Raw genomic sequence first — 15,787 nt, forward strand, 5'->3', positions numbered from 1 at the left:
TAATCTCTGGGGTGTTTTGCTTATATGTAAAAGTTAGAGCTAACAAAATTCCTCCTTAACTGCACTTTCAATTTTCACTTTTACCACTGTTTTCAGAAACATATCGGTTATACTACACCACTGCAACTTATCACCTCGACAGATACCCGAGTCTATTTCAAATCCGTCCCCTATCTTGTACAACAAAAAGGTTTAGCTAATAAAACGTAGTACATGGCACTTCCACTGCAGGCTCTAGATCAAATATTACAGCACCATCTTCCACCCCAGTGAGAAACAATGTGCTAAAAAAACCACCTATGCAGTTTCACAGGATGCATAATCTGCAGCCAAAGTATCTTCCCAGATTGAACTTGAAGCTCAGCTCCTTTGGAAGATGGTATTGTGATTAGCGTGCTAGGAAATAGCTTAACAGTGTGTTTACATATCAGGCAGAAGAACATCTGTCCTCTAATAATGGTACCAGTAACGGGCAACTGACAATGCCTCTCATGTAAGTATTACAGAAGTTACACTCAAGATCCCATGCATCTATCGAAAACAGCAAAATTTGTCGTAACGAATGCAATGCAATCTGGCCACTATGTCACCTGAAACAGGATTTCCTCTGCCTTTTGTTCTCCAATCTTAGAAAAAGTGTTACAGTATTAGTAAAGATAGCCATATGCATAATGAAGATGGACAACGATTGATCTGCAAATGTAAAATTTTAATTTCTTGACTTTATGGGCTTTTTTCTTGTCAAATTTTGATGCCCCATAAGCTTGTTTTCCTATTGGAACACACTTTGAATTTTTCAATACGTTTCAATGCAATTTTTCAATAGCATTGGGACTTCTTTTGGACTTGCCTCTACATGAAAGATAGTCCACTTATGTTTTCCACTGCTTTAAAGCTACCTGAGATAAAAATTTAATAATTCTTTGGAATCATGTCTATTTCTGTAAAACTACCAAACTAAGCATGAGAATATGACCGAGCAATTCTGACAGACTCTGAAATATCAGCAGTGCCTCACTTTCTGAGCATCTAGCTTTGCAATAATGGAAACATTTTTCTTCGCAGTGTCACAGCTCTTCTACAGTTCCGCTTTTCCTTTGCATGACTTTATGGGAAATTACACTGCTTCTGGGAGTACATTTGTACTGTCTGTACTCTACCTTGGGCTCCCCGCTTCATAAATCAGCTCTAAATTCTTATCAAAGATGATGTCAGTTCATCTCTCACCTTTATTCCTTGGCCAAGACTCTCAAGAGAATTAATATCCAGACCTTCCTTGCAGGCCTGCAAACAGGAAATCACTTTCTGGCTCTCAATTCTGCCTGGCCGGATAGTAAGACTGGCCAGGCTGCCATGGAAATACTGAGCAAATCTGGGCTTGGTGACTTCGCCTCCTGCAAGAAAGAAAATATAAAATGATTACTGATACCAATACACAAAGCATACATCTAATAATTAACTTGTTGTAACACATTTAAGGAATTTATATCCCTTTTAGCCAAGTATATTTGAGATCCCATTTATTGTGGTAAGTGGGATTGCTTTGTGGGTTGTTGGGCCGTCCTTAGTAGCAGCCTGTCTTTAAGATTCTTGTCAGTGTTTTTCCGCTGTTGTACTCAGGTGTTTACAAAGCTGTGATATGAAACAAGGCTTCCAAAATCTGTGTCCAAAGAAGCACAGCATTTGCAAAAACAGATTGATGAGATTACTGGAGTGCTCAAACACAAATCTCAAACAATATTTAAGGGCCACCATTTATTTATACAGAAACTGTATTTTCAAGTTTTCTATTACAAGATCACTTGCACAGCCTTTGCCTTTCTTCTCCAAAAAACATACCACCTGAGGTTCCTAGTTGTGCTACAAGTTACGGCTCTGGGTAAGCAAACTGCCACACTCTACAAACGGTTGTCTCTAAGGATATGCCGTAAATTCACAACAGCGAAGGCAGGCCGATGCTGAAAGGCTGACAGCGCTTCCCTTACCCAAAGCAGCTCATTTGGTGCCAGATCAGGTCTCGTCGCTGTACGCTGCATTAGGCCCTCCAGCTACGCTCTGTTCAGTTGCACTCTAGGCAGCTTCAAAGGAAGACTGATCTTTAGGAGTTGTCAATAAAACGTGATTACATACTGCCTGCACCAGTGATCATAGCATCTAAATTACTCTTGGGATATTTAGTGATTTACTCATCCTCCTCTCGAAGAATATTTAGAGCTTGTCTTTCCTGCGAGTGTTAGCTATATCCCTGCATGTGAATTACTGCCTACCTTGAGCCTGAGAGGACTGAGAGCCACACAACGGTGAAGCCATGCAGACTAATTGGATTAGCGGTTGATAAGCTGTTGTAATTGGTAGATAACTCACCTCTACAGTGTTTGCAGCTTTAGTGTCAACCAACCTATTTCTGCCAGGCAAGCTAGCTCAAGCTTGAACTTTAACTTGATGATTTGTGTGTGGACTGGGGTTAGGATAGGGGTGAAATGGCAAGTTTTCTTTAGGCTGATGCTGCTACCTAAAAACCATCACTTTTAGTCTGTGCCTTTTGTTGCCAATGTATTTATAGAAACATTTATTGTCCCTGCCATCTTCATTTCTCCTCAGTGCTGCTCACTTAGTGATTTGGATAAATCCCCCCCAGATTGATCCTGTAATTCCAGTTCTTTAGCTAACATGGAGATCTGAACATGGCAGAGGATAGCAAATTAACCTAGAGTACAATGTGGATTCAGAAGATTAAAGGCAACATTTCCCCCCCCTCAGCAGTTAGGAATAGCTAATTAGATCTGTCCTTTATTTTGCTTTACTCTGTCCACAACAAAGTACAAATTCTTGCTTCATTATAAGATATCACTCAATGAAAACTCCTAGTGAGTCATTTACAGTGATACAGTAATCGCCCATTAACCATATTAACTATAAAGAGTAGTCACTGCGCCCAAGCTCCACTTTAAAAAAAATGCTGGCGTATAAGGAGGCATTACCATTTTGGAGATGTATAATTCCTGTTTAAAGTCATCTGCGCAACTGCTAACATAAAAGCATGGAAAACAATACGAGTGTTTCCAGGAATGAGCTTTTAAAATGCTCTGCAAACACAGGCACTACAGAACCAGTAAGGATCGAAGAACAGGCTGACGTGCTTTCTCTGTTCACAGGACTAAGGCTGGGGTTTGTGCAGAGGTAGAGATTGATTTTGAACTGGAAAGCAGGCATGTAATCTTTGTACTGGAGAGGCTATCAACTGCTATGTAAAAAAGGTAAGTATTTCAAGAAAATGGGAGTGAAAAAATATCTGGGACTACCTAGTCTCATATCGTGTCAGTAGAGAAAACCTGCAAAAGTATGCCCCCGGTTATGACAGGGTGACTCGGGCTGGGACAATGGCACTAGGACAGCAGAGAGCGGAGTCTGAAGGGACACTGAGGGATGACACGGTCTGCGCCCTAGTCGCAAGACAAGAGCAGCTGTACTTAATTTGTTCTTGAGAATTGTCCGAGCTGAAGGAGGCGGCTCCCCAAGCAATCCATTCCAGTGACCACTGATCCTTAGAGTTGGAAGTTTATTCCTGATAGGGTATGTGAGCTGTCAAAATATGACCGTGCCTTCCTTTTTCCTTTACCAGGCCAAGTAAGGCCTTTTCTTTACATCTTCTACCTAACACTGTAAATATTATCATCCCTGTTGCTTTTCCTGGAGCTCCCGCTGTTATCTGCAGTACTAACCGTAACCTAGCATCCTTCTCGCCATCCTATGTTTTACATACAACATGCTTGTTAATCCAGGACAGCGCCAAAACCAGCTTTTCCAACATGAAAAAACACGCGCACTTAAAGAGAGAATGCTATCTCACACTTCATTAGAAAAAACAGACTGCTAAGTAAGCCTTCCACAAGCACCTTTTACCAGAGTTAAAGACAAAATTATATACCTGCCAATTTTATCCTCCAAGGTGAGCAGAAGTCATTATATCTGACTCTTATCACAGCTGCTTGTAATTGCTGCGTGTTGACATTTTGATATCCTTCTACCTCAGCATTTCCAAAGCTTCCCAGCTCAGTGGGGTATGTTAGCTTGCTGATGTGTTTCAATTGCCAGTAATTATTAGATTGCAAATGGACAAAATCCAATGCAATAAAATCGGGAAGCAAAATCCAAAATTTGCTAAAATTGAAGGAATGGCCTAAAGCCAATCTGCTACAACCCTGTATTCTAGCTTTGATAAAAGGGATTACTGAGAATACAGTTTGTCAATCTCAAAAAATGGAAGAAAAAAATTGTCAGAATAAATTGAAAATCCTCAGCAACTGGCTGTTTTACCTCTGTCTATCAGTGTTTTATTCGTGCTTGGTTCTACTATACTGCTATGTTTGAATGCTGTCTTTCCTTCTGCAGTCTACGATTCTTCAAGCTTCTCAATCTCCAAGTCCTAGTCACTCTGCAATTCTTAGCTCCCAAGATTAGATGAGTACAAATATATTTAATCCAGTATGAAAATGGTAATTCTGTAGCATGTTAAAGCACAGTACGTAATTGTAGCTAATGCTGATAGCAACATTTTTATAGAATATTATCCAAATTCTTCTAAATACTGAGCTTTTCAAATAGAGACCCTTTCACCCTGAGCGTGATACACTTGTGCCTGCGCAGCTCCACACACAGCTCAGAGGCACTGACTTCGCTGGGCAAGAGGAACGCTCAGTTCCAGTGTCCAAATTTGACTCACCACTGAAATTACCACAGAAAGAAACAACTGAGGAAAAGGCATAAGCTACTCTGACAGCTCTTACTGCTTTAACACTCTGAACTTAACTCTTGGTTCTGACCAAGTCTAAGCAACGATATTTTTGAGGTAATGAAGACCTTAATAGATTACTCAAGCCTCTGGAGCAACAATTCCAAGAACAAAATGGAGTTCCAGTGATGATGATCTTGAGGTAATCCAATTGTCCTAAAATTTTTCTACTTCCCAATCTCATGGTGCAGAGCAAAATAAAGTGTTCTGTAAGACCGCATCTGCCAGTTTTTATCAAGAGGTCAGGCCATCCAGTTAACCTGGACTGCCTCAGCAAGTTTTGTGGGATTTTTTGCTGTCAGAGTCTTTCTGCCCTTTCTTACAAGTGAGACACAGCTTACCTCCACGATATTATAGCATCAAGACCTGAGAGAAAAAGAAAACCTACTCCTCAACAGTGCTATGTGCTGTGTTCCACTCAGCTCTACGTTTATTGATTATCATGGATTAATACGCTGTAAGTGCTAATTCTTGGGGGATAGTTAAGTAGTTAAGACTTCGCTGAATGATGCAACCAACAAAGGAAAACAGAACCACCCTGATGATAAAATTGTGCATTGCTTTTTCTGCCTGACCCAGCACACACATCCACTCCCAAAAGTCTGGCAGATACAGGAGGACGGATGTTGGCTTTTTGGCATTAATTCAGTCCTCATAACGGGAGGATGGTGTCAACAGACTGTGGGAGGCATCCAGAGGAACTGTCAACTTACATAGTCATTCACCGTAATGCTGTTCAGTGCTTAGTCATTGTCAAAGTAGTATCCATCACATTTCTCACTTGCTAAAATAATAACTATTTCTGGACTAGGATTCTTCTTTTTCTATGCTGCTTCTGATCTCTTCTGCCTGGAACTCTATCAAAGCAAAGCAAGTAGGGCACTAGGGGCAGAGGCACCCCTCCCACCAGAACTTTACCCAGGGTCACCTTGATAAAGTCTTTCTGAGTTACTTTCCCTTTCTGCTAAGCGTGAATGCTGCTGAAAGTGAACAAGCACAGCACATAGGCTGACACCAAAAGACACAGAAGAAGGAGGGTCCTGCCCTGGCCTGCTGGGCTTCCCACCAGATAAACCATTAGAGCAGACACTTGGGTTGTAGTTCTGAGAAAGAGACAGCTGAGACATATAACAGGCACAGTGCTCAGAACAATCTGCAAAAATAAAAGTGCACTCATCTAGATAACTAGAATTATCTGGGCCTACTAATGTCACATGATGTTAGTTGCAGCCTAGGGGCAGGTGTACCTCCTACACTGGGGTCAGGGGGTTCCCTCCCAATAACTTTATAACCCTCTGACTGTTACGTCCCTCCTGTGTCACCCACAGCTGGTGCCTGTGCTCAGTCATACCAAGCCCAGCACCACAGCGCACGGGAGCAGGAAGGCACCCACACAGCAGCCTTCAGAGGGGAGTGACTTAGCTGCCAGTGAAAGCAAGGCGTTACAATATCACTGTGCTTGGCGTATTCCTAAATAGCCACCAGCACAGTTACAGTTGGTGCCTGAAATTTCAAAACACAGCAGATCAAATGTAGAATTAACCTACTCAGTCTGAGATCAGTATGCAGATGCCTGTCCTACCTGTAAGCAGATCAGTCAGGTCGACTCCCTTAAACACATGGAGGAAAACAAAAGCGTCCAGTACATGTGTCATCTTCTTGTAAACAAGGGGGGTTACAGAATGTCATCTAGCAAACACCTTCTGATCCCAGCCGTGAGGAGGTTCTGCTAATCTAACGTTGGAAAGTCCAGGGGAAACAGAAGATTCTCAAGGTTCAGACTTCATGGGGTTAAGGCACATTCATTAACGAAGCAGAGCCCATTTCCATGCCACAGCTTTTTGGTTTTTAAATTTCACATTGGGTTGATATAAAGTGTAACAGAAGCTCATTACCACTGAATTTTACAGTTGTATTGTTTTGACTTCAGATGTAAATGCTGTTGGTTTTCACTTACCAATCTCCAAAGAACAATCTTGCCTTTTTGTCAAAGCAAGTGACTTTATTGAGCTCACAGATCTTCTTTTAGGCTTTCTGCCCTACCCTGATAATGAGCAAGTTATTACCAGGGCAGCCTAAGCACAACAAGGTTTTCTCTGGAAATGATTAATCAAGAGGATTTCCAACTGAGATGTGATTCTTTGAAGACATTATAGACTCCGGTTATACTGAGCCAGATAATTAAGGAATGACCAATTATTTGGGGGGTGAACATAAAGATTGAAGTGAATCTGGAAGCAGCAGCAAGACATTCTGGCTCTGAAGTGCTCCAGTCCAAGCCCCAAAATTTATCCTCTCTCTTTATTATGGCAGTTTAGGGAGCTGGGTTTAACGCCCTGACAAGTAGATTGGCTATTACACAGGATGAAACCCTAACACAGATTTCAGGAGCAGTCCCAATTAGCGACTCGAGTTTTTATACTCCCAGAGCATCTCAGTGCAAAAAATTTTTAGTACTTTTTTACATCATTCAGACAAAAATTACTCAGAAAATCACTTATTAAACATGACAGTATTTAAGTCTGCCCCTGCTCTTGGTAGACAGCATAACCTGATGACCTCCCAAAGGCGGCTTTAGGCTTTAAAGCATTATCTGAAGTAAGGCAAGTACAAAGAACACTAAAGGCTACCTGCTCTTCAGTACGCATACGCTCATCTGTCTGTGCAATAGATCCATAGATCAAAAGAGTGGTTTAACTTATGGTATTTAAGATAATTTTTCTCAAGATAAGAAGAACACTCAATAACCTCTCACAATTAAGCCAATGCATTTTTGTTATTTTTAGGGGAACTGTGGGACATGATGATGATCATACTAAAATGTTACAATCTTATATATCTTAGATCACAGTCCAAGCAATGTTAATGCTGGCCAAAAACTCTACTCCTCCAAATAACATTCGTGTACTGGTGCAGAAATTCGTTTAAATAAGGGACATACATCAATGCTGAATGAGTGACAGATTTGAATGCAGATCCCTCTCTAACTTATAACTTTTGCCATTCTTCCTGCTGTGAATAGTAAGTCAGTTCTCTGACTGCAACTTTGTGACTGATACGTCAGCAAAGTGCTGACACAGAAGGTTAATAGGCTACTCCACAGAAGGACTCCACTAAAAAATTGGTCTGTGGCCTAGGTTTATGAAAGAGGGAGATGACAGGAGAATACAACAGAAAAATAGAATGTAAACCAGAAATTACTTAGAAAAAAGGAATTACAATAGCCTTCTGCTATATTGATGATGATAAAGTTTGCCTGTTGACAGGCTTCTCCTAAAGCCCTTCCCCTGCGCAATGTGGCCAGCAGAATTGCACTGCGAAGCTCCAGCACTCTGGAATGGGTGGCATTACTGAAATAATGACTTACAGCTGCAATATCACCTTGTGACAAGTAATTAGCTTGTGTCACTAGTTTCCTGACATAAACAAACCATGCTGGGAGGGAAAGAGCATGAACTCCAGACTGTATCTTTTCAGGGAAACCTGGAGGAAGTCTGTTTGCAGTCTGTGGTACAAGAGATGATTAGAGCACCAAATCATGTAACTTGCTCCCTTATTCTGCCTGCCTTTGCCACAGAATATTTAGCAATAAAGGTATCAGAATGGGAACCTATAACCCTTGGTTTAATGGAAGAAACTTCTCACCCTGTAAAAGGGTCCATTTGCTATGTCCTCAGACAAACTGAATCAAAAATAATGAACTCGGATGAGAACTTACTAGGGTAAGCTCCTGGAAAGTGCAGCTCCAGAATCAGCTAACCTTAATTTGTTTGTACTGCTTAGAGAATGAAACAGGATTGCAAATCTAAAAGGGAGAATAAGAACAATTTTGTGGTTGATCAAGAAGTCCGATTCTATTCTCGCTCTGATGTAGATTTTTTTTTTTTATGTGACCTGAGGAAAAATCACCTACCCTCTTGATGCTGCACTTTATCCTCACAGAGTAAGGGTAATTCTACATCCTTGCCACAGATCTGTGTTACCTCTTTATTGTCTGGAAAGCTCTTGAGAATCTTGAGCTGGAAGGGCAAAGCTAGACTATTTTTATCACTAGAGAAGAGAATAGAAATGGGAGATGAAGTTTAGCCTAGAGGAGCTCTCTACTATCCTGATGGCCCTTGTCTGCTTCTAAAATCCATTCAGTGAGGCAGGAGTTCAGAGATCATGCCAGGGTCACACTTCCCACGTGTTCTCTTGGTGTCTCTTTTGTTCTGGGAAGCACACATACAAGCAACTCAATTTTATCCTTTAGATACCCTTGAGAAACTGTAATTTTGCCTCAAAATTTCTTTCGCTATTAGAGACAGAACAGCTCTTTGGACCTAAATAACCCTACCTACATCAAAACACACCATTGATAATCATCTGTGAGACGACTGATGTGAATAAAAAAGGTTTTTTAAAGAAATTACAATTAAGTTATATCCTTAACCCTAAGTGTCTGCAAAGAAAGCTGTCAAACTTTACCAGGGTACATGAAGGCCTAATTTCAGGCATAGCTGTACTAGCCCTCCAAACTGTTCACTTCCCCCCTCAGTTAGCTCACTAAGAGTCCGGTTTGCTTAGCTCGTAGTCAGCATTACCTTTTTCCAGGCCTAGCGTCACTGAAATCACAGCTAAGACGTAAGTTCGGGTTTGCCATGTGTGAAGACTGGCACTCCATCAGACACAGGCTGCAACAGGTTAAGAAGTTTCTGTCTCCAGCTGTCACTGCTCCTGGGTCACATGTAACTGAACCAACACAGTTGAGCCTAAGCTTTAACTCCCATGAACTACCAAATGAACTACCCCCCTAAAGTATAGCAATATTAAACATGAACTGCACAAAATAAAAAACAGTTAACTTTCTGCTAGCCACTGTGAGAGGAGCCTAAATCAATGAGGTAGCTCTGCCTAGATCTTCTCTTTCATAAGCTCCCTGAAGAACGAACCAAGGCTTTTAAATTAAAAAGGAAGACTAAATGTATTATCCTAAGTAGGCCCAGTTAACAGTTTCACTGAAACTATTAATAGTCAAATTATTTGTTTGATAGATCCACTTTTTCTTGAAATACATTGATTTTGAAAATTAACATTCTGAATTGAATAGGTTAGGTTTATATATTGGGTAATTACAGTTTGACAGATTGTAACAGACTGTTGCGTCTTATTCATAGAATCATAGAACAGTTAGAGTTGGAAGGGACCTTCAAAGGTCATCTAGTCCAACCCCCCTGCAAGGAGCAGGGACATCCCCAACCAGATCAGGTTGCTCAGAGCATCATCCAGCCTGGCCTTGAATTATTAACAGAGAGACTTCCCATACCATCTCTTTAAAATAGTTTGAGGTGATCAAAACAAACCTATCAAAAGATAAGCTTTGCCAAAAGCAATATCTTGAAATCTTGTTTCATATAAGCATTAAAAGTTCATCTTTTTGCCTGACACAGGATAGTTTATCACAATCCTTAGCACACTATCTTAGCTAAATCTTGACATTTTCATGAGATGGAAAATTAATTTCTACTTCAGAGAAGCTCCAATTCTCACACTGCTAAAACAGCAGTAACAAAATCTTGCAGTAAATACTGACAGCAGTGATAGGTAACATTTCAGTAGTATAAATCAGATGTTTCACCAAAAAGGAAGAAGAATCTTATCCTGAATGGGTACTCATTAAGCCATCAGATTTTCAAGACAAAGCTAAAAATGTCTGAAAACAATTGCAACTTTCTATTTGTTTAAACCTTCACAATGAGGTTCAGGTGGAGGCTGAGGGGAGTGGATTTCCACCAATACTGAGACTTTTAGGAAAAAAAAATACCCTAAAGATTGTTATTAGAGAGTGACAAAAACACAATGTATGAATGAAAGAAGTTAACAGGCAGACGTAATACAAGTAATGCACAAAAATATTTATGTAGTCCTATGCAGAAGATCCTAGACATAAATACGAAGTAAGGGATTAAAATAAAATTTCTTTAAACACAGCTACTGAGAAACGCTCATTTTTCAGAACACAATACTCAATGATTATTCACAGTCCCTATGGCATTTACCCATGTCCGAAAAGAACTGAATTTACTCTGTTCACAAATTACATCTGCATTTTTTAACTCTGGAACTTCGACTTTAAACTACTGCACCAAAATGACATATTAAAAAAATATCAGATCAAACAAAAAGAAAATGAATGTAAATCAAATTACTTTCTGTCAACTATTCATATCAGTGAACTACTGGCTAAACCAAAGTTCTGGTTCCTCAAGAATCTGATAGGTATTCACCGCCTATTTTCAGCTAAAAAAGGAATAACATGTCCTTAGAGTACTAATACCTCAGAGTAAAATTAAATGTATTTTTACGTATTTATAATCAATGAAAAATTCCAATATACCTAAAGATCATCTTATAGAGATGAAGCCTACACATGCAAATACCAGTTAGACAAGAATCCGTGCATACTTGTACAAACAGATGGGATTAGTGTCATGCTGATTAGCTAGCTATCATAACACTTATCTCAGTGATCAAGAGACAAAACTTATCAAATCTTGTTTTAGGATTAGTGTGGCTTTATTCTGCATGTTGCCATGAAAGCAAAGATTGGATCTTTACCCCAAGGTGTTCATAATCTAACAGCAGGATTTGCTTCTAATATTATTTACACTGAACAGCTCTGCCATGCACAAGATGTCCAAATTTTGCAGATAACATGGTAAACGAGCAGAGATCCACTGGCAAACAAGGTAATAATAAAGTGAGTATATGTTAAAGAGTGGGGAAGAAACAAAATCTGTGTTAAAGTATTTTTTCCTGATTATACACTTTGCGTCACTTCGTACTTTGTCTTAAGTGAAAACAAGTCACAGTGCATAAATAGAAAATCAACATGGATGGGGAACAGAGAGAACTTTACAAGAGCAGATGAGCAGAAAAGAAACTGCCGTATAAGGACCAGACAAAAGGATGAGAAGAGCCGGAATATAAAGGGTAGAAAACAGGAAAAAACTAATATTTAAGAAAGGCCTATACATGTATGGCTTTTGTGGGTGTGACTTTTGGTTTTATTTTACTCTCGCTTTTGCATCTTGTCTATAACAGGGTGAAATGATTAAATTAGTGGAATTAGTGGTGATATACAACCAATGGGAAGAGCACAGAATTGGGCCATGAGTTGTGAAAGAAATTTGAGGCAGAGACTGAAAGGAGATAGGTGGAGTTCCTCAGAGTAATATTTAGATAGATGTTTAAAGTTGGAGAACAAGGGAAACAATTAAAAGAAGAGAAGACAAAAGATGAAGACAACAATCTTTCATATTGAATACACAAACTACATTCGACACTTCTGATGGAAATGCAAAGCTTGTTAACGTCCCATCCTTTTTATCCTTAGACTTGATTCATTATTAACTCTGGATTTACTTCTGATTTCATACATTAAACTTTTAGTAATTTATTTACTATGCAAGTATCAAGACAAGTAAGATTCTTTGTGTTCTGAATTCATAACTGTACTGTCTACAATTTGCTGTCATGTTACCTTGCCAACAAGCGCCAACAGTGAGCTGCATGGCGATGTGTGAAGGGTGGATAGGCCAGTCATTGGTCACGAGGTAAGGTTCATATGTTGTTCCATCCATGTATAAGGTAACAACAGGAAACTCAACATTCACAACGTAGTAATGCCATTCTTTATCACAAATCTGAAAGACAGAATGACAAATATTAATTAGCACTTATTGTCATGTGACTAATTTTAATCCCACATACATTGGTATTGTTGTACAATACAATGTTGTTGTACAATGCAATGGTATTGTTTCCAAACTCTGGTCATTAAAAAAAAAAAAAAATAATTGCAATTTATACATCACTAAAATTAATGACACTGTAAAACAATGGTGATAAATACTCATGGCATACATGCAGTAGATATTTGATAAATAGAGACATCTTAAAACACACTCTTTGTAAACAAGGCATGGATAAAATAGAAAAAATCAGTTTGGTATTTGCTCTGTATTTTCATATTTGTCAATAGACAATATTAGTTTCTCAATGTCTTTATTGACTTTTGAGAACACAAAACTGTATGTAAGAGATACCTACTTGGGGTGTATCAGCAAAGTTACTGGGGGTTCCTTGTTAGCTTTAAATTAAGAAAATACATAGCACTTAGTCACTAGATTAATGCGTTATCATCAGTGATTTGATTCACTTGTCATTATCAACTTGTCACATTAGTACTTGGGAAACCCTTACACCAAAGCATCAGGATCTCCCCAGTGCTAGCAGGGGCTCTGCTGTGCTCTGTATACACACGGATGGACAAGCAGCCGATGTGTCTACCTGATTCGGGCAGGAAACCCAAATCTTCTCCATCTTTTGGCCTTGAGCTTTTTCCCAGATAGTCGGCAAAATGAGGATCTATATGGTTTCGCTGATACACACCAGCTTTAAGAAGCAATGGCCGCGGTTACAACATACTTTCCAGATGACAATATCAGTGTCAAACCTCGTATGAATTTTTGAGCTGGACAACCAGGGATTACTGCCAGATGGTCAAATTCTGTTTTAGTTCAGAAACATACAGCTAGCTGAATCTGCCTCTGAAGGCAGCAAAATCTAGTGTGTAAATACCAATGCCTGCCCAGTTTATTTTTCCTTTGCTGTAACTTTCAGATTTAAAGTTCAAAGGAATAAATCACAGCAAATTGGTAGGATGGGTGGGCTGTTTTTAAAAATAAGGCCATAGTCACGATCGTGCTACTTTCTTCATTCTGAAGAGATACTTATTTTGATGCATTAAGAAATGGAAGTGCTTGAATGCAGATCTCCTTGCTGTTTCACAGAGGCAGGCAGAAAAGCGATGTTTAAACGTAACACACTGTCCTTAGCCAGGTTAAGTACTATCTGCTGCAATATCTGCCCTTTGAAAGCAAAAGCTAGTGTTTTGTTCCAGAAGACATTTCAACAAGAACTTAATCACTTCTATTTCAAATGGATACATTTATTACTGCAGACATCATAGCGCCACAGCAAGAGATAAATGCAGCCTTCCTTTTGTAAGCAGTAGACAGCACAAATGTTTTCTGAAGGTTAAATGAACTGAAACCAAGACTGAAAGTAAATAAATTGGAAGACTGAGAACTTCATTGAACAAACAGCAATCACAAATTGTATTATGCAGTCCTCCCTTTCAAGGAAAAACAGCTTGTCAGGTTTCCTGACCTGACCGTTAGAATTTGATGCATCTCAGCCACACGTGTCCGACATTTTATGTAAACCAAAATGAACAGTATGCCTGGAGTTTGAGAGACCTTGCTTGACAAAACCTACAGACATTAATACTTGATGCTTTTCAGGGAACTGTCCCAGAGTATTTCTGTTTTGCAACCCCAAACTGCATCACTGGGATGCCTCAAGTCCTACTAAATGAGTGAGCAATTCTCTTATTTAACCAAAGCAAGAGTACTTCAATATAGCAAACCCAAACATTTTGGGACATCATATACACAAAGAACATGATGTGTAGCTAGTCTGATTCTCTACTGACTGACCAATAGGGCTGTCACATTCTTCAAAGAAAATGCTTTCTGGAAACACAAGATTACAGAAATTCCATAATTCAAGACTCCAGCAACCAGACTCCAGTGCTTCCAAGAAAAATGCAAATGTCTAACTGCAGATGTCCACACTAGGCAAAGTACTTACTAACCTTGCACTTGCATGCTTTTTCCTTAAATTCCAACACATAAATGCATCAAGTTCTATTTTAAAGCAAATTTAGGGAATTAAAATCTAAGCTTGGTGTTTCCTGGGATTTCAAAAGCACTCAACTTGGTCAAGTTTTGATTGCATACAATTTCAATACCACTTAGGCACACAGACACATGTCTGCTTCACCAGAGGAGCTTTAGGAATCTGTACTGGGTCCTGGTGTGAAAACAAATATTCTACGAGGAAGCAATCCAATTATTATAAACTCTGGAATACGCCCCAGTCACTCAGCAGTAGTGGCCACTTTACAGCCAGCAAAATAATGAAATAAATAATTGTGGAGTGTAATCTGTTATGCTGTCATTTAAGACACCTTCTTCACCTTCTTAACATAGAAAGCCAATTTTTTCCCTGCATGCATTCCACAGTGGCAATGGAATGTAATATGATTGCAGTGAAGCCGTGAAAATAAAATTATAAAATAGACTAGTTTGGCAAATACAGAAATTTTAATCATCTCAAAAACTTTATTTTTAAAAATCTAATTTGTAAAGCTATCCTAATGAGATAAAATCATAGATGAGTAAGCTTGGCTTTCAAAGACTGCTGGATGGCTAGGCTGGTCTAATTGCTCTGTCATGTCAGTCTGCCTCTATAATGTATTAATCAAATCACAGCAAATTAACCAGCTTGAAGTCTTAGTGATGACTACAAGCCATTGCACTGGAATACGCTTTAATGGAATAGATGATAACAGACTCTATAAATCCTATGAAGTAAGTTTCCCAAGACATTAAAGCTTTTAGCATCTTCTGATGAAGAAAGTCAGAGATTTTTCTGGTTTATATTGGAATGCTCAGGAGTGGACTGAAACCAAAGTACTTGGGTCTGAGAAGCACATGATGCTTAGAAATAGACTTTGTTGATCTGCAAAATGTCTCTTTTTACAGCTTCGTACATAAGGGCTAGGCATGCACACATGAGAACATGCACTTCACAGCTTACAGCTTTTTTTTAGCCTCACATAGGTTAGCTGGGGCATACTCATGCAAAACGGACCATTCACCTGTTTGGCTAGATCCACACAGAGAACTTGTGCTTTGAGAAGCGCCCCAGTGCCTCAGTTCAATACTGAAGAGCTACGTGTACTCACAGCCCTCTGACCAGCTTCCCGAAAGCCCCTCAGGTAACGTTCAGCGGATCACTGAAGCAAACGTTACTTCCATCTTTCTGGTTTGTGTGACTTTGCTGAGGAAGTGGTCTCAGAACGCACTCGAACATCCACAACAAAAG

General features: G+C 39.5%; 1 protein-coding gene across 1 annotated transcript in view; it reads right to left on the reverse strand.

The window, feature by feature from the left end:
• CLSTN2 (calsyntenin 2) overlaps nucleotides 1-15,787 on the reverse strand; it is a 338,134-nt gene that overhangs the window by 11,904 nt on the left and 310,443 nt on the right. The window contains exons 9-10 of the mRNA XM_086754967.1: nucleotides 12,315-12,477; nucleotides 1,228-1,394 (exon numbers count right to left, since the gene is read on the reverse strand). Coding sequence (XP_086611093.1) covers nucleotides 1,228-1,394; nucleotides 12,315-12,477 — 330 coding nt within the window. The remainder of the gene's footprint in view (nucleotides 1-1,227; nucleotides 1,395-12,314; nucleotides 12,478-15,787) is intronic.

Source organism: Chlamydotis macqueenii, chromosome 9, assembly GCF_036417535.1.
Source record: "Chlamydotis macqueenii isolate bChlMac1 chromosome 9, bChlMac1.mat, whole genome shotgun sequence".
NCBI classification, from domain to species: domain Eukaryota; kingdom Metazoa; phylum Chordata; class Aves; order Otidiformes; family Otididae; genus Chlamydotis; species Chlamydotis macqueenii.